The sequence below is a fragment of the Lithobates pipiens genome, unplaced genomic scaffold (assembly GCF_037356315.1).
Source record: "Lithobates pipiens isolate NorthernLeopardFrog02 unplaced genomic scaffold, aLitPip1_a1.2 Scaffold_18, whole genome shotgun sequence".
Classification (NCBI taxonomy): Eukaryota; Metazoa; Chordata; class Amphibia; order Anura; family Ranidae; genus Lithobates; species Lithobates pipiens.
Window position 1 is genome coordinate 106,944,576 of NW_027507758.1, and position 19,172 is coordinate 106,963,747.

The 19,172-nt window shown below is 41.0% G+C and overlaps 1 protein-coding gene across 2 annotated transcripts in view; it reads left to right on the forward strand.

Moving 5' to 3' along the window:
* The window catches only part of WDPCP (WD repeat containing planar cell polarity effector), a 547,580-nt gene that overhangs the window by 134,834 nt on the left and 393,574 nt on the right, over positions 1–19,172 (forward strand). For both annotated transcript variants that reach the window (XM_077485980.1, XM_077485981.1), the window contains exon 7: positions 4,380–4,494. In XM_077485980.1, coding sequence (XP_077342106.1) covers positions 4,380–4,494 — 115 coding nt within the window. The remainder of the gene's footprint in view (positions 1–4,379; positions 4,495–19,172) is intronic.

Here is a 19,172-nt window from a genome sequence, read left to right on the forward strand (position 1 = left end):
TTTTATGTGCTAGACCAACACAAAGTGCCACATAATTGTGAAGTGGAAGGAAAATAATAAATGGTTTTCAACATTTTTTACACATAAACATAAATATCTGAAAAGTGTGGCGTGTATTTGTATTCAGCCCCCCGAGTCCATACTTTGTAGAATTACCTTTCACTGTAATTACAGCTGCAACTCTTTTTGGGGATGTCTCTACCAGCTTTGCACTTCTGGAGAGTGACATTTTTGCCCATTCTTCTTTGCAAAATATCTCAAGCTCTGTCAGATTGGATGGAGAGTGTCTGTGAACAGCAGTTTTCAAGTCTTCTCAATTGGATTTAGGTCTGGACTTTGACTGGGTCATTCTAACACATTAATATGCTTTGATCTAAACCATTCCATTGTAGCTCTGGCTGTATGTTTAGGGTCGTTGTCTAGCTGGAAGGTGAACCTCCACCCCAGTCTCAAGTTTTTTGCAGACTGTAAAAGGTTTTCTTCTAAGATTGTCCAGTTTTTTGCTCCATCCATCTTCCCATCAATTTTGACCAGCTTCCCTGTCCCTGCTGAAGAAAAGCATCCCCACAGCATGATGCTGCCACCACTATGTTTCACGGTGGTGTGTTCAAGGTGATGTGCAGTGTTAGTTTTCCACCACACATAGGGTTTTGCTTTTAGGCCAAAAAGTAAACATTTGGTCTCATCTGACCAGAGCACCTTCTTCCACATGTTTGCTGTGTCCCCCACATGGCTTCCTGCAAACTTATGGCTTTCTTTTAACAATGGCTTTCTTCTTGCCGCTTTTTCATAAAGGACAGATTTGTGGAGTGGACGACTTCTAGTTGTCCTGTGGACAGATTCTCCCACCTGAGCTTTGGAGCTCTGCAGTTTCTCCAGCGTTTCCATGGGCCTCCTTGGCTGCTTTTCTGAATAGTGCTCTCCTCGCTCGGCCTGTCAGTTTAGGTGGACGGCCATGTCTTGGTAAGTTTTGCAGTTGTGCCATACTCTTTCCATTTTCGAATGATGAATTGAACAGTGCTCTGTGAAATGTTCAAAGCTTGGGATCATTTTTTTTTATAACCTAACCCTGCTTTACACTTCTCCACAACTTTATCCCTGACCTGTCTGGTGTGTTCCCTGGCCTGTTGCTATTTGTTCACTAAGGTTCTCTAACAGACTTTTAAGGGCTTCACAGAACAGCTATATTTATACTAAGATTAAATTAAACACAGGTGGTACTCTATTTACTAATTAGGTGACTTTTGAAGGCAATTGGTTCCACTAGATTTTAGTTAGGGGTATAAGAGTAAAGGGGGTTGAATACAAATTCACGCCACACTTTTCAGATGTTTATTTGTAAAAAATATTGAAAACCATTTACCACTTTCTTTCACTTCACAATTATGTGCTACTTTTTATTTGTTTATCACATAAAATCCCAATAAAATAAATTTACATTTTTGGTTGTAACATGACAAAATTTGGAAAATTTCAAGGGCTAGGAATACTTTTTCAAGGTACTGTTCTATAGGCCACAGAGAAAGTAAGGCAGGGTTTGTATAATTGCTTAAGATCAGATTGCAGAGGGCACAGGATATCACAGATTTTTCACAGCAAAACAGAATTATTTTGAACTTATTGACATAATAAAATACTTTAAATTGTATATTTACCAGACTCAAAAGAAGCAAAGTTCCATGCTAGGGTTTACATACACTTAAAGTGGAAGTAAACCCATGGATTTAAATAGTTAAAAAAAAGGCATGCCGGGAATGCACATTGGCTGTGCTCTCAGCCAAACTATCAAACCATCCAATGGCTGGTGTCATAACGAATCACATGTGCAGCACCATAGCAGTTGAAGATTAAACAGAGGCAAAGATGGCAGCTTCCTTGGCTGAAAACGATAGGGGATACTTTAAAGCCCCATCCCTCCCAACTTTATTTTTGGAGGTTATTCAAATTCAACTTCACTGAACCTACCCATATAATTACAATTCTTACACACAATGCAAAAATCCAACATATGTGTATCGAAACCTACAGACAATAATAGATATTAAAATTTCAGTTTTGATATTATTTAGACACATTCATTTTAAAATGCACCAGATTAATTGTTTTGGTAAATTTTGCATGTAAAGGAAGGATTATGTCCCCTTTCAAGTCTTTATTGCTATGTACCTAATAGAAATATGTCTGGCCATTAACATCATGTGAATAGAATTGGGAGCAAAAACAACAACAAAAACCTGATAGACATTCCCCTTACCTTTTACCACCTGACCATCCATCCCCCCTAATAAACTGTTGTTCACTGTTGTTATAAGAACGTACAACTATCACTGAGGTTTAAAGGGTCCATACAATTACTGAAATTGGATATGAGAGAAAATATATAGTACAGTCAAAATGCTGCTGTGTGTTGGCACTCTGGTTACGAAAGTGAGAGCACATAATACGGAGTCCAAGACCAGGATTGGCATTTACTGTGCTGACTCATTTGTATTCAGCCACTCTGGCTACTGGATCTCTATCGTGCATGGAGTTGTTAAGGATATGGAAGGTCATCTTAATATAAAGCAGTTATTGGCCCCCCTGCGTTGTTCTTTTCATGAAGTGGAATGTGAACCTGTCAAAGTGCATTTTCTGTATGTTACTATTTCTTTTATTTTTTGGGACAGCATCCAAGTATGCCAGTAGGCTGTCTTAATTAGGCTATGTTGATTTCCTGACATTTAAAAAAAAAAATCTCAACTAACATATATAAAATTATATATTTGTTTATTATGTGATATTATGTGTTTCTTCTATATTATTTAAATTGAACTTCCAAGAGAAATAAGAATATTTTAATTGCATGATAATCCTTTCTATATTAAAGAGGTTGTAAACCCTTACTTTTTTTTTTTTTTTTAAGACAAAGGCATAATGAGCTAGTATGCATCTCATAATAGCTCATTATGAAATGCTTACCTTAGAAGGAATCCCTGGATGCCACACTGCTGAGGCGGCTGACATCTTCCCTGGTGTTTCTTCTGGGTTTCGCGGCTCCGGCGCTGTGATTGGCTGAAGCCGCAATGGCGTCATAAGCACGAGAGCCGCAGGTCACGGCACAGGGCCCTGAAGAAGCGGCCGTTCTTTCAGAGCGCATGCGCCAATGGCGTTGGTATATAGTTAATATCTCCTAAACTTGCATAGTTTAGGAGATATTAACTATATACCAACGCCATTGGCGCATGCGCTCTGAAAGATATTTACAGTACCTACAGGTAAACCTTATTATAGGCTTACCTGTAGGTACAATTAAATAGGAAGACTTTACTTCCTCTTTAAGTCCCCTCTATCACCCCTTCTAAATAACAAAATTGTTTGCAGTATGTAGCAGATTAAATACTGATCAGAAAAAATATATATACATACCCCTTTTATCCATGTGACTGCACGGTGGGGAGTGTCCCTGCTGCAGATGATTGGCCCACTACAGGTGACAGCTTTCTGATGGACTTGTTTAGGTCAGTGCAGATTAAAATCGAAATATGCCTGAGCTCATCCATAGTCACCAAGAGAATAAAATGTAGGCTTGCGTCTACTGAACGAGCTGATGCTGCCCAATATTCGACCCATGTGTACGGCCCTTTAGGCCTAGTACGTACTATTCTTTTTTTTTTTTCATTCAACCTAGCGGGTTGGGCGAAAAAACCCTGAAGACTTTGGAAGGAGTCTCTGTACTAACTATCCGTTGTTAGTACAGCATCCTCCCCTCTGAGCTTTTGTGGTTTGACAGTGGGGAGGCCATTGGCTTAGAGCACTGATCCGATGTTGATCAGCAGACCTTTTTCAGTCATGCCCCTTCGAAGAAGGCCCAGCTGCCGTACACACCGTCTGAATTGAATGTTGGCTGGTTCAAAAGACATGTCGGCCTATATTCAGCCCATGTGTATGGCCCATTAGAGTAAGTCTACTGGTGGTTTAGCTTTGTTGAAGGAGCAAGCCAAATTTCATAGTTGCTTTTCGATACTGTGCATTTCAGAGAGGTACATGTCCTCTTTAAAATCACTGTAATTCTCCTTGGACCTTCAGTGGTATGTGCCGCACATCATACTTGGACAATGTATTTAACAATAAATTGAAGGACCCACTTTCTACTGTCTACTGTTATTTACTCCAGTGTACAATACCTGTCATTCACCCTATGGTATTCAGTAAACCTTCCTGCTCTTATACTTGATCTTGCAGTGTATAATGTACATAGTATACACTAGTGCAGAGAAAGTACCCATGTATACAAACCATTAGCGAGTGTTATTGTAGTTGTCACTATTGATGTATTGTTTGTCTGTGTTAAACCCTACAGCAATGTAATCGCGTGCCTGTTTGTTTATTTCTCATTTCAGCTCTTGTTCAGTTCCGGTGTGCTTGTGTCCATAAGCCTTTCAGGGCCACAGCTGGAGAAGTTGGTGATTGACAGGACCCTGGTGGGGAAGCTCATCTCCAACCCCATCAGTGATGGTAATTACACCCATGTGCAAATCAATTGCCTACATTAACAGATGCACCGTAGAAATAGTGTGTCAACAGGTAGGCTAATTATTGCCACTGGGGAATTACAACACAACAAGTAATTGCATGTAATGATGCAGTTACAACCCTCAGTAGCGGGTACAGCTTTCACCTGTTATTTAACATCAAAGATTTATGTTCGCTGGTCTGAAGCGGACTAGTCACGGCTGGGCTTTGAACATCAAACTGCATTTCTATGACCACAGTTCTCTTCTCTGTTCTGAAACTTTCAAAAAAAATAAAAAATTTGAAATATTGGAAGGTATATATCAAACTAGTTGATCCTGAAAACCATACATATTTTTCCCCTTAATGTATGTATTATTTATAATGTAAAATTGAACATTTTAGAACAATTTTGAGTAAATAATTTAAAAATGGGTTTATTGATTATATATTTTACATATAACTAGCAGGGGTTCCTGAAGCTGTCTTAATTTTAGTCTCCCACAATCCCCTATACAGCAGTAGTTAAATTTAAAGTGTAACTCCATTTTTACTGTGTAAAAACAAACCTGTGTAAAACAAACCTCTTTGGGTGATCAAAGAACAAGGATTTTAGCAAACTTTGTATATTTCTACCTTCTGTTGCTGTGAAGAAATTGCTCTTTGTTTCACCAGACTGATCACAAACTTAGTCTGAATGGGAGCGTCTGGTTCATTATTAATCAGCTGGTGGACTTTTTGTGTTGTAATGAGGAAAGCTGCAGTGTCCGTATCCCCTTAGAAGTGATTAACCCTTAGGTAGTAACTCATCAAAACTTACATTTCTGTTGCAGGACATTCCCCATAAGCTAGCAACAAAGGAGAGCTTTGCCACATTCCAGCCACCTAAACATGTCCGTCTTTTTTAACCCCCCCCCCCCCCCCCCCCTCCCATGCAAAAGGTGGGTATGGCCAGATTTTGCTGACAGCGGGAGATTCTTGACCAGTACAGGAATGGCATCTTTTTGTCCAGAACATTTTCTAGTTTGTGCTTTGATAGTTTGACTCACAATCACACAGTCATGCAACACTGTATGAATTTTGTATCATTTTTTTAAAAACAGATAAAGCTTTCCTTTGGTGATATTTAATAACCAGTTTTTTATTTCATAAACTATAAAAAAGAAAAGAACAACAATTATGAAAAAAAAATCCTTACTTTCTAGTATAAAACGTATCAAATAAAAATGGCAGAACTGTATAAACACCTCCAAAATTACCCCTTTCTGTAAGGTGGACACCCCAAGATGATCTGGTTATTGCCAGGATTTTTTGAAAAGCACATGCTGGTATTGAGGTGGTTACAAAAAAGAGTGCTTAGCCTTTAGAAGCCTTCCATTGAAGCAAGTCTTCTGTTATTAGTGGAAGAAAGTTGAAAGGATGAGAATTTGAAATTGCATTGCACTGAATATGCATTTTTTTAATGGCTAGATGTCATGGATAAATATAAAAAACATTTCAGACTTGCCTCAAAAACAATCACACAATTATTGGTGGTCGGTGGCCACACACTGCATGTAAATCTGACAAGCCAACTGTTGCCTGTCAGATTGAAATGATCTGGCGACTGCACAGCCACTGGATTGCTTCTACGCACCCACAATACACCTCTGCCCCACTGCCTGGGATGCAAAAGTTTGTCGCAAATTCACAGGCGTGTGCAATTTTAAGGCTTGCGATGTTGGATATCTTAATGCTCGGCACAACTTCATTCTCTATATTTTACCTCAAATTGGGTACTATTTTGCTTTTATGCATTAAGCTAAATTAACTTTAGCTTAGTTTTCACAATTGGATCGACTACTATCTTATTCTTCAGGGTCTCTGCTGTCAGAAAATATATACTGTTTGGGGTGTTTTAACTAATCTTTAGGCCTAAATTGATTCTTTAAACGTGTCTAACCCCCCCCCCCTAAAAAAAAACAGCACTGGCCCTTGATTCCCCCCTTCTTACATAGCATCTTTTCTCTGCTGCAGCAGGAGGATATAATGAATGGTTCGGGAGAAGCAGCTTTGTGCGCACTGAGCATGCACACAAACCTTAAGGGCCGGTTCACACTGCAGGCGAGGCGAGGCGACACCGACTTGCCTCGCCGCGACCTGCCGTGACCTCAGCGGCAACTTGCAGATGACTTCTGTATAGAAGTCAATGCAAGTCGCCCCCAGGTCGCCCAGAAGTAGTACAGGAACCTTTTTTCTGAGTCGGAGCGACTCGAGTCGCTCCTCTCAGAACGGTTCCATTGTACAGAACGGGGGCGAATTGCGAGAGTGCGGCGAGGCGAGTCGTGTCGCCTCGCATCGCCCGCAGTGAGAACCGGCTCTAAGTGTAGCCAGTGCCAGCCAATGGCGGGCTTAAACAGTAATCCCTCCAGCATTGGTGGTCAATGGCTGGCTGGAAGTTGTCCCTTTTTTCCCTTGTTTTCTAATGAGGCACTCTGTGAAGAAAACAAGAACACCTCTTACCTGTCCAGCAGATATGCACAGCTCTTCTCTTACACAGTGCCTCAAAGCACTATGGGAAGCAGGAACTCCTCTGCCTCAAGTACCACAGTGAGCCCCATCCTCCTTGGTGCCCGTGTGCACCGCAAATATTGTTGATAGCCTGGTGTTCTACAGGTATTTACAAAATGTTTCAGGTGTACTTAAACACAGAGATCCTAATATTACTGGTATGGGAAACCTACATCACATACAGGTGTATCTAATAAAACTAGAATATCAGCAAAAAGTTAATTTATTTCAGTAATTCAATTCAAAAAGTAAAACTCATATTTTATATAGATACGTTACACACAGTGATATGTCAAGCATTTCTTTCTTTTAATTTTGATGATTATGGCTTACAGCTAGTAAAATCCCAAAATTCAGTATCTCAGAAAATTTGAATGTTACATAAGACCAATACAAAAAGGATTTTTAATACAGAAGTGTTGGCTTACTGAAAAGTATGTTCATGTACAGTATAGTATGTACTCGATACTTGATCGGGGCTTCTTTTGCGTGAATTACTGCATCAGTGCAGAGTTGCATGGAGGCGATCATCCTGTGGCACTACTGTGGTGTTATGGAAGCTCAGGTTGCTTTGATAGCGGCCTTCAGCTCATCCGCATTGTTGAATCTGGTGTCTCTCATCGTTCTCTTGACAATACCCCACATATTTTCTATGGGTTTAGGTCAGGCGAGTTTTCTGGCCAATCAAGCACAGTAATACCATTATTATTAAACCAGGTATTGGTACTTTTGGCAGTGTGGGCATGGTATCGCTGTGCTTGATTGGCCAGCAAACTTGCCTGACCTAAACCCCATAGAAAATTGTTGGGGTATTATCAAGAGGAAGATGAGAGACCCCAAACCCAACCATGCAGATGAGCTTAAAGCCGCTATCTAAGAAACCTGGGCTTCCATAACACCTCAGCGATGCCACAGGCTGATCACATCCATGCAACACCACATTGATGCAGTAATTCACGCAAAAGGAGTCCTGACCAAGTATTGAGTGCATACTATAGTGTACATGGACATAATTTTCAGTAAGCCAATATTTCTGTGTTAAAAATCCTTTTTTTACAATTAATTAAAAGAAAAAAAAGCTTGAAATAGATCACTCTGTGTGTATTACATCTATATAATATATTTAAATTTTGAATTGATTTACTGAAATAAATGAACTTTTGATGATATTCTAATTGTATGAGATGCCCCTGTGTGTATAAGGAGTAAGTGACATAATCCACCATACCTGAAAGCTCTGGTAACAAACTGGAGCAATGGAAGTATAAAGAGGTGAGTATGTGCTTCCTGGAAGTGGTCAAGTGAAGTGAAAAGTGAACTTGTAAGCCCTTATACACACAGTCGGACATTCCGACGGAAAATATCCAATCAGACTGTGTTGTCAGATAATCCGACTGTGTGTGGGCTCCATCGGACTGTTTCCGTCGGAATATCCGACGGACAAAGTTTTAGAGCTGGGCTATAAAACTTTCCGACAACATGAACCGATCGGACTTTGTCCGATTGTGTGTAGAGAATTCCAATCGGACACGCCACGCATCAGATCAAGTTCCTAGACCAAAGCTATTGGCTACTAGACTGAACGTAGTCCCGTCGTAATGAAATAACGTCATCACGTTACGAACGATCTGATTTTCCGACAACTTTGTCCGACCGGTTTCGGACAAAATCCGTCGGACGAAATCCTACGGATTTTGTTGTCAGAATGTCCGACCGTGTGTACAAGGGCTTACACTGCAAGGGCAAAGTAAGTCTTCTCTTTAATTTTCTTTATATTTATATATATATATATATATATATATATATATATATATATTGTGATATTCGGGTGTTTAGCTCAAGTGGTTAGATGCATTTTTAGTCCACATCAGGCAGGCGTTTATAGTTAAGGGCCTGGTAGCCCACGTTTATTATAGGAAAAACTAAATATTAGTCCATCCAGAAATCCCACGCAGGGGTCCAAGCTTAATTTAAATACACAAAGTCCAAATGAAAATGCTAGCCCACCTGGCTACTCTTCAGCAGTAGTGCTGCTACAGGTACTTGCCCCTCCAACGAACTGCTTGGACGCACACAGCTTCAAACCCTTCAACACACAGCTTTGGGCTCCTTGGACGCACACAGCTTCAAGCCCTTCAACACACAGCTTTGAACGCCTTGGACATGCACAGCTTCAAGCAGCAGCAAGCTGCTCACACACCACCATCCTCCACTCTACTCCAAACAGCCCTTCGTTATATGGGCTGTGTGCAGCTGGGCACACACCCTGCTCGTTATCATCAAGACCCGGACACAGGGTTGGAGATCCCTTTTTCCTCCAATTTCATAGGGACAGAGCCTCACTCTGTCACAATATATATATATGTATATACATTTTTCATGAAATATTTTATATTTTCCATCATTTAGGAGTCTTTGACTGCAAGTGCTCTTCCGCTATGTATAGTTTATAGGATGAAACAGGTTTTGTGCAAATATTTGAGCAAATAGAGCTGGCTTTCAGTGATGAGTCCCTCTTGGCAACCTTTTTAATGATGCTCTTCCTATGGCACCTATTCCTCCAACATTTTGTTTGAAATAACTGTTTATCATGCTTAATTGAAGGACCATCTTTTTCATTCACTACTTGAATGCTTCTGTAGGAATTCAATAGATAATGAAATTTGAGCCAGACTGCCGACCTCCTAAAATTTTGCTGCCCAAAGCCAAGGGTTATGTCACCTTTCCAGAAATAGCCAATAGTAAACATCAGCAGCATAATTTCCTACCCTCTGGCCATATTGGATTTTATGTAGGCCACCCAAACCAACAAGCTTTGCGCTCAGTATACTAATGAAAAACAACAAGTTCACAGTACCCCTTACTGAGCACAGTAGATACACTAATAGCTATTACAGGCAAACAAGATAGACAGTGCTATTTACTGAGCTGATTCACTGCTTTTAGTAATAAAGGACAACTTAATTTTAGTGACGTTGTCCTTAAAGGTGTATGCAATGAAAACCAATGGGAGTTTTAGCCTTCCCCCTGTGTTTCAGAATTTTCGCTTCCTGTCTGGCAAAACTGTTGTCACCATAACAAGTAAGTGAGCAGGAATTTCTAATTTCTCTGAAGAGCAATAAAAACCTTATAAAATTGAAAAAATATTTGGCTGGAATTACACTTTAGGATCCTCCTCCCCTCTTGTGTAACCCTTATAGCTAAATAATTACCTTCAGCCCAGCTCCAGAGATTTTCTCCGTGGCCCTGCCCAACTTTTATCTAATTTAGCATGAAAGTGCCTTGACAAGGCCCCGAGCAATTCACATTGCAGCCTCATTCATTCCTATGGCTGGTATTTTCTTATATTGGCCCCAGAAAAGAGACCTCATAATGTCCTTTAACCGCTTCCCAACCGCCTCACGCCGATATACGTCGGCAGAAGGGCACATACAGGCAGAATTACGTACCTGTACATTGCCCTTTAAGAGGTGGCGACGGGCGCACGCCCACGGGTAGCTCCGTGAGTCAGGTCACGGGTCCCGCAGGGATACGCACGATCGCCTCACGGAGAGGAAGAACGGGGAGATTCTAAAGTAAACAAGCATCTCCCTGTTCTGCCTAGCAACAGTGACACTGATCTCTGCTCCCTGTGATTGGAGCAGAGATCAGTGATCTGTAAAACACAGCCACACCCCCCACAGTTAGCAACACGCCCCTAGGACACACTTAACTCCTACACTGCCACCTAGTGTCATTTACACAGGAATAAGTGCATTTGTATAGCACTGATTGCTGTATAAATGACAATGGTCCCAAAAATTTGTCAAAAATGTCCGATGTGTCCGCCATAATGTCGTAGTCACGATAAAAATCACAGATTGCCGCCATTTAAGAAAAAAAAAATGCCATACAACTATGCCCTATTTTGTAAACGCTATAACTTTTGCGCAAACCAATCAATAATTGCTTATTGTAATTTTTTTTACCAAAAATATGTAGAAGAATACGCATCAGCCTAAACTGAGGAAATTTTTTTTTTTATATATTTTAGGGGGATATTTATTATAGCAAAAAGTAAAAATTAATGCGTTTTTTTTCAAAATTGTCTTTTTTGTTTATAGTGCAAAAAATAAAAACCGCAGGGGTGATCAAATACCACCAAAAGAAAGCTCTATTTGTTTGAAAAACAGGCGTCAATTTTGTTTGGGAGCCACGTCGCATGACCAATTGTCAGTTAAAGCGGCGCAGTGCCCAATCACAAAAAGTGCTCTGGTCAGGAAGGGGGTAAATTCTTCCGGGGCTGAAGTGGTTAAGCATGTCAAGAATGTAGCGTATTTAATTATAATATGGTGAATGTTTTCAAATATGTTTTCTTGACATCATCACCTTACATTTCAATGTTCATTAAACTTTTACAATCTAATTTACTTTAAGCATGTCTCCTATTTAATATAATCTGTTTCACAATTTACAAAATGTTTTTTCCTCCTACGTACACTACTTTCCTATGACTTCTGACTTTACTGTTTTGCTTTAACCCTTTCGCTGCCAGGCCCTGTACTCCATTTTTCAACTCAGGTTGCCAGACCATTTTTGCAATTTTTCCTTTTTTATTTTTCACTTATAGCTTTCAGAGTTTTTAAAAGACCCCCCAAACCATATATTTTTTTGAAAGCACATGACCAATAGAATACAAAGAAGGTGCTACTGATTTTTAAGGTCCCACGATATTTGCGCAAATGTTTATCAAACCAATATTTTTGCTAAAAATCCACTAAAATCCTGATTAGCAGATAAATACGCAGCAAATTTTATACATTTCCCACTAAATATAAAAGCTTAAACGTATTGAGTTAGTAAATAACAAATATTTGTAACTTTTAAATTGCACTTTTTGCAAAACGGTGAAAATCGAACAAAAGTGTAAATATCCAAATTTCTCTAAAGCCCCATACACACTATCAGTTTTTCTGCTGAGTTTTTCCTTCAGATTTACCAAAACCATATAATATGAGGTCAAACCTTAGGAGTTTCAATTTGTATGCAATCAGGCAGGCCCTTGCACTACATGGTTTTGGTAAACCTGAAGGAAAAACTCAGCAAAAAAACTGATAGTGTGTATGGGGCTTAACAATCTACAGGTTTTCATTTTTCCCTTACGGCTTTTGGAATTTGTGAAAGACCCCCAAAACACTATCTTTTCTGAATGCTTATGACCTCTAGAATATAAAGAAGGTGCTACAGATTTTTTTTCGACCCCGCAGTATTTGAGCAAATGTTTATCACACCAATATATGCTGAAAAAATACACTAAAACCATTATTAGCAGATAAACACAGCTAATTTTACAAAATTCCTGCTAAATCCCTACTAAATATAAATCCTTAACCTGTCTGTAGTTAATAAATACCAAAACATTATAATTTTTACATTGCGCCTTTGTGCAAGATGGTGAAAATCGAACGTACGCAAGAATGTAAATATCCAAATTTCTCTAAAAATCTGAAAGTTTTAATTTTTCCCTTACAGCTTTCAGGATTTGCGAAAGACCCCCAAACCATATATTTTCTGAAAGCATATGACCTCTGAAATAAAAAGAAGGTGCTACTGATTTTTTTTTTTCGTGGTATTTGTGCAAATGTTTATCAAAACAGTATTGTCACTAAAATACACTACAACCATTATTAGCAGATAAAAAAACACAATTTTACAAAATTCCTGCTAAATATAAAAGCTTGTGCTGTGTTAAGTTAATAAATAACAAATATTTGTCAATTTGAAATTGCACCTTTTTGCAAAATGGTGAAAATCGAACGTACCCAAAAATATCTCTATAAATATGAAGGTGTTCATTTTTCACTTACACTTTCAGAGTTTGTAAAGACCCCCCAAACTATATATTTTCTGAAATCATATGACCTCTGGAACAAAAAGAAGGTGCTACAGATTTTTTAGGCCCCGTGGTATTTGCGCAAATGTTTATCAAAACAATATTTTCTCAAAAAATACACTAGAATCATTAATAGTGGATTTATACATGGCAAAATGTACAAAATTCCTGCTAAATTCCTAGCAAATATAAAAGTTAAAACTGTATTGGGTTAATAAATTAACAAATATTTGTACGTTTTAAATTGCACCTTTTTGTGAAATGGTGAAAACCGAAGGTACGCAAAACTGTACATAAAAACTATTTACTCAAAAAATCCAGAAATTACCGCATTCCACTTAAAGCTTTCAGAATTTGAAAAGACCCCTCAAACTAGACATTTTCTGAAAGCAGATGACCTGTAGAATAAAAAAAAGTGCTACTGATTTTTTGAGCAGATGTTCAACATATCACTATTTCCACTAAAAATACACTAAAATAATAGTGCATATAAACACAACATAACTTAAAGACTTCCTGCTAAATTGCTACTAAAGCATCGTTCACATATGGCATACTAAAGTGTATGCCAATGGAGGGCCACGTTTACCCGCACAGACATGCACAGGTGTTCCGTGCATCCCCGTACAGGCAGTCCCATTTTTGTCAATTGGGATGCAACATCAGCACTGGCATCGCTGCTGTTCCAAATCTGACATCTGTGTGGGTGTGGGTACATGACCCCAAATGCAGACAGTGTGAGCTCAGAGGCATGCATGCGGACCTACATGGATGTAAAATTGGGAGCAACTGCTCTGTTCGTGCAGGTGCTACATGCCAAATGACATCTATGGGACAGATGCACGTAGCACCTGTGCATCCCCGTAAAGGTATGCTGTGTATTCCCTGTGTGACACAAGCGGGACCAATCAGACAACCCATTGTTCTCAATGGAGAGACTGGTGTAAATGGGCATGTGTCCATTTACACCTGCCTGCATCTGATCCAGTCCAGTCCGCTAAAAACAGATGGATAGGGATCCCATTCCCCATCCATCTAGCGGATCGGATGGAAATGGACAGGCTGCCCATTTCCATCCGACCGCCCCATAGAGAACAGCGGGCTGTTTCTGTGTTGGCTTTGCATCAGCTTAACAGAGTCTGCTCCATGTAAAAGGGGTCTTAAAAGGATGGTCTGGTCCATTAGGGTCGTTGGGGCACCTCCCCCCTGCAAGGTGCTGAACTCATTTTTTTTTTCCAGCCACATGATTAGAGCCTGAGGCTCTAATTGGCTTGAATAAGGTTGGGCTCGGGGCGTAGAGCATTGCACCCCGAACCCACCCACTTTTGACCATAGCAAATTAATATTCGCTATTGTCTTACGGCTTCTCCTTCTGGCCAGTTGTGACGGATCAGGTGTGTCGGGAGGAGAAGCTGAGGAAGCTGTGGGGGGGGGGGGGGGCTGGACCATCACCATGGAGGGACGAGCATGGGCGGACCTGAGGGTCTTACTAGGTTTATGGGTTTTGTTTTTTGTTTTTTTATGTTTACTTTTTTACAATTTTTTTTTTTTTTTTTTACAGTTACTTCTAATTTTTTTATTTATTTTGCGGGGGTTTTTGGTGAGATGTCAGAGGTCTAAACAGACCCCCATATCTCTTTTTATTGACACCGAAAAGGGACTGAAGATAGTCCCTTTTTCTGCAGCACTTTACTTGAATAAATGAGTAATCTGTATAGAGATTTCTCATTCATTCAGAAAATGACAGTCTGATACATAGTACACTCGCAGTTACTATAGATCAGCTGTCAGTGGATATAGGAGCGATCACTGCCTATATCCACTGTACTGCGGGGGTAAACACATTTATACCAAGCCCCCCAAGCTCCAACTTCACCTCCACCTGCATCATTCCCCCCCCCGCGTTCCCCAGCCTGACAGATCACCAGAGATCAGTGCATGGAGAAGCTGCAGGTGGAAGGAGGGAAGCTGCTCGGAGCACCCATGGGTCAGGGGTGCAGAGGCAGTACAGGAGGCCATATGATCGGAGAGGGGGACACATCTGGATTCCCCCCCCCAAGGCCCATGCAGCACCTGAAGCCGGCGGGAGTGTAAGGGGAAGGATGCCAGCTAATGATGGTAGCTGCTGGGATCCGGTTTTGTGCGGGGGGCGGATCCGGTTTGCGGGGGGGGGGGCAGTTTAAGGTGAAAGTTGGCAGCTGGAGGTGGAGTGGCAGGGGACAGGGAAGCGGCGGCATGGGTAGGGGCGGTCACATTAGAGGTTAGTAACTCTGATCAGCGGGTTGTAATCCACTGATCAGAGTTATAAAATTGTTCAGCAGGCTCTGATGAAATGTAAACGTTAACTGAATTACATTTTAATTTGCTAAAGTACTGTTTCATATATAAAAAAAAAATCTTGTATCATACTTTGTTGCACGTTAGTGCAGTTAATTTCCTGCAGCTTATTTGCACCCCTTTCCTGTGTACATGCACGTATTTGAGCGATGGTTGCATGTCATTTCTAAGTGGTGGTTTTCGTGATGGTGACAACAATGGACCATGTTTGCATTAGTGCAGTCTCCATCAAAGCCCATGTAATAGGATGATAACGCAGGAGCACAGATGGGATACAGGAACAGAATGATTTCACCCTATAACAAGAAGTGCCTGAACAAGGACCTTCATGACAGGATTACCAGATTTTATTTTAATAAAAGCTGCAGATTTAAAAATATTAAAAGTGACTATTGAAATGACAATAATATGTTTAAACTTATGAGATTTTAGTGGTTGGGTTTGCATACAGTATACTTTAATACCAAGGCACGTAATGAGTTTTGTTGAGGGAAGTCAGATGATCTAATAAGACAGTCCATTATCATGTGTTTGTTACTTTCTAGCCAATCAAGATATTTCAGTCTTTTCTTCCGCTCTTCTATAAACATTTTTAGTCTCCTTTGGGGATAGCCCACCAAACTTAAATGTTCGAGTCCCATTGATGGAAAGCTTCTTATTTTCTCAGTAAGCCCTCCAGCTTGGCTTAAATGTGTCATGAATGGTGCAAGAAAGCTGCACTGCAAGGTCACACATTATGAGAAAGTTGTTTTTTTCCTCAATACATAACAGTGCATGCTCAACTGAGGTTGATTTTGGTAAGATTGACTTTAACTCATCATTGAACAAATGTCTTTGCCACTTGATCTTCTATTTTTCTCATGCCATATGTTAGGTCAGACATTCTGAATAGTGGTTTTTGGTGTCAGAAAATGGCACTGCACTGAAATATGAGATCAAAGTCCTTATTTGAGCAAACAATTATTTAAGCTGAACTCCAAGCAGATAAAAGCACAATGTAATCTATTTGTGCATTGCTTAAAAATAATTATACATATTTTTTAGTCCATTGAGGGACTCCGGAAGTCTTTAACCTTTGGGTTATACATCCATCTACAGGAAGATTGGAAACTAGGAAAAAATAGAGTTTTTGTTCCCTGCATGTGATTGAGTATTCCTTGCAAAGTGACATTTCACAATAATCACTAAGCTCTGAGGAGAATTCCCTTGCAAAGTGAACAGCCTATTTGCTTTTAGTAAATCAACCCCACAATGTATTTAGAGGTTTTGGTAGAAGAGCAAAACAAAATAGGGTAGGAAATGTAGTTTTTTCACAGCCAAACCAGATATTGAGAAATGTGGAACAAGAGGCAGAGAAATGAAACTCAACCATGTTGAAAAATGCATTAGAACAGGCATCACTAAATGGTGGACCACGGCCTGGACACAAACCAAGTGACGTGCCACTTAGCAGCCTGAGCGATCACCTCTCCTGCCACCACTTCTGCTAAAACTCAGAGCATGGCAGGAGACAGGAGACAGCAGGGTGGATTCCTTTTCTGTATATATAGTCACCTACCTGCCACCACCACTGCAGTTAAATTCACAGCAGGAAATAGGGTGGGAAATATGGCAGATCTACACGTGGAGCGGCAGCTGCCCAACCTTTCACTTGTTAAAAAGAAGAGTCGGTCAGCTCCTGCCCTGAGTGCAGGCCTTCTGTATCTCCCACCCTCTTCCCTGCTGTGAGTTTAACAGCAGCACCAGGCATGCAAATACATATACAGAAGTTGAATCCATCCTGCTGTGCCTTTTGCCCTCTGCTATGCTGTGTTAAGGTAGGACCATGAAGGGAGGTGAGCTGTAACTGCAATGGAGACTATGTTTAAATGGGGGGGGGGGGCTGTGATTGTAAGAGAGGACTGTCTTGTGGGGGCTTTGATATGGGGGGCTATGTGAAAGCGGGGAGCAGGGATATGGGGGCTGTGATGTGAGGAGGAGGGCTGTGATTGTGAAGGGGGCTGGGGCTGTGATGTGAGGAGGAGGGCTGTGATTGTGAAGGGGGCTGGGGCTGTGATTGTGCTGTGATTGTGAAGGTGGCTGGGGCTGTGATGTGAGGAGCGGGAGCTGTGATATGAAGGGTTGTGATTGCAAGAGGGGTTTTGGTATTGGGGTGGGGGGGTTCTAATGTGAAGGGGGGACTGTGATGTAAGGGGGCTGTAATGTAAAAGGGGGGAATTGATGTAAGAGAAGCTGTGATGTAAGGAGAGGGGGTGCTGATGTGAAAGAGAGGGCTATGATATGAAAGTGGGGAGCAGCGATATGAAGGGGGGCTGTGATGTGAGGAGGGGGAGCTGTGATATGGAGAGTTGTGATTGCAAGGGGGAGTTTGGTGTTGGGGGGGCTGTGATGTAAGGGGCAGCTGGGAGGAGAGGGGGCTCTAATGTGAAAGGGGAAAACTGATGTAAGAGTGGCTGTGATGTAAGGAGATGGGGTGCTGATATAAAAGAGGGCTCTGATGTGAAAAGGGGGTCTGTGATGTGAAAGGTGAGGACTGAAGGCACTGATGTAAAGGGGCTGTGATGTAAGGAGGGGGGGGGGGGGGCATGATGTGAAGGACCTGAGTCATAGAACAAAAATTAGATCCGGACCTCTGGAGAAAGAAAACCTTACTGACCAGACCTCCATGAATTTTAATTCAGTACCTCTGCATTAGAGCATAAGAAGGAAAATAAGTAGCAGGAAATAGTGTGGGTTAAATATTTTTAATTTGTTTTTATTTACAATGGCCCCTGATCAAGAGGTCCGTGAGAGAGGATTATCACTTGTGCAACAGATTTTGACCTCAACAAAATGGTGACTGTCTGCACACAGACTGAGCTATTGCATAATTGTGAACAAGGTGGGTAAAGGATGGCTTCAGCTCCTGTACTCCACCAGTGGAGAACTCCTCAGCCGTGGTTTTCCCTTTTCAGGGCTTAATCATAGATTTGACCTATTTAAATGAGTAAAAGATGTTAATAAGTTTGCAATAAAATTGGCACAAAAAATAATATAAAAACAAAGAATCAACAGAATTTAAAGCCTAACGCAAAGTAAAAATCAATCTGATCCAAACAGATGTAGCCTCTGTTCGGGTATTCTGACAGCTGCTGCTTACAGGTGTCAGAATAAAATAGCCCAGCAGGGGGATTAGAAAACCTACAAAAAAAATCTGAGGCTGGGTTCACACTGCTGCGGGGGGAGACCCGGATGTGATTCGCACCCGCACTGCAGTGCAAATCACATCCGATCTCCGTAGCGATGCGAGTTCAGCCATACAGATAGTATGGCTGAATTCACATCGCTCCCGCAGCAAACTCGCACGGGACCCTTTTTTTGGTCCGCAACAGAATCGGATCGCATGGGGGTTCACACCATGCGATCCGATTCCTGTGCGAGTCTGCAGATCGCACTGCGATACCATATATATATATGGTATCGCAGCATATACACATATGCTATCGATACCATATAATAAGCATATATGGTATCGGTATATACACACACTGCGTGTGTGTATATATGGTATCCTGCTATTTCCAGTACAGATTTATCAGGTCTGTGCACAGTATAGTAGTAAACTAGGTTTCTGAAATCTGCTGGCTGCAGCGGTAACTGTACTCATAGTCAACAAGCCAAAACAAATGCATCAGCCCTCACACCACCAGAGTCCCCATAGTGTTCTCCCCTCGTTAGCCATCACAAACGTTCAAAAAAACGCAGCTCTGAGCGTGTCATTTGTTCACAGTATTCTGTGAATGGGAAAACTACAAGTCTGGACAGCCTTTGTGGATGTTGGCCTGTAGTCCTCAATGAACTACAAGAGCTCTGTTGATCGCTCTTGTTAGTTCACTGAGCTTCCTGTCAGAGTGTAACTGCCGGCCCGTATCAGAGGTACAGG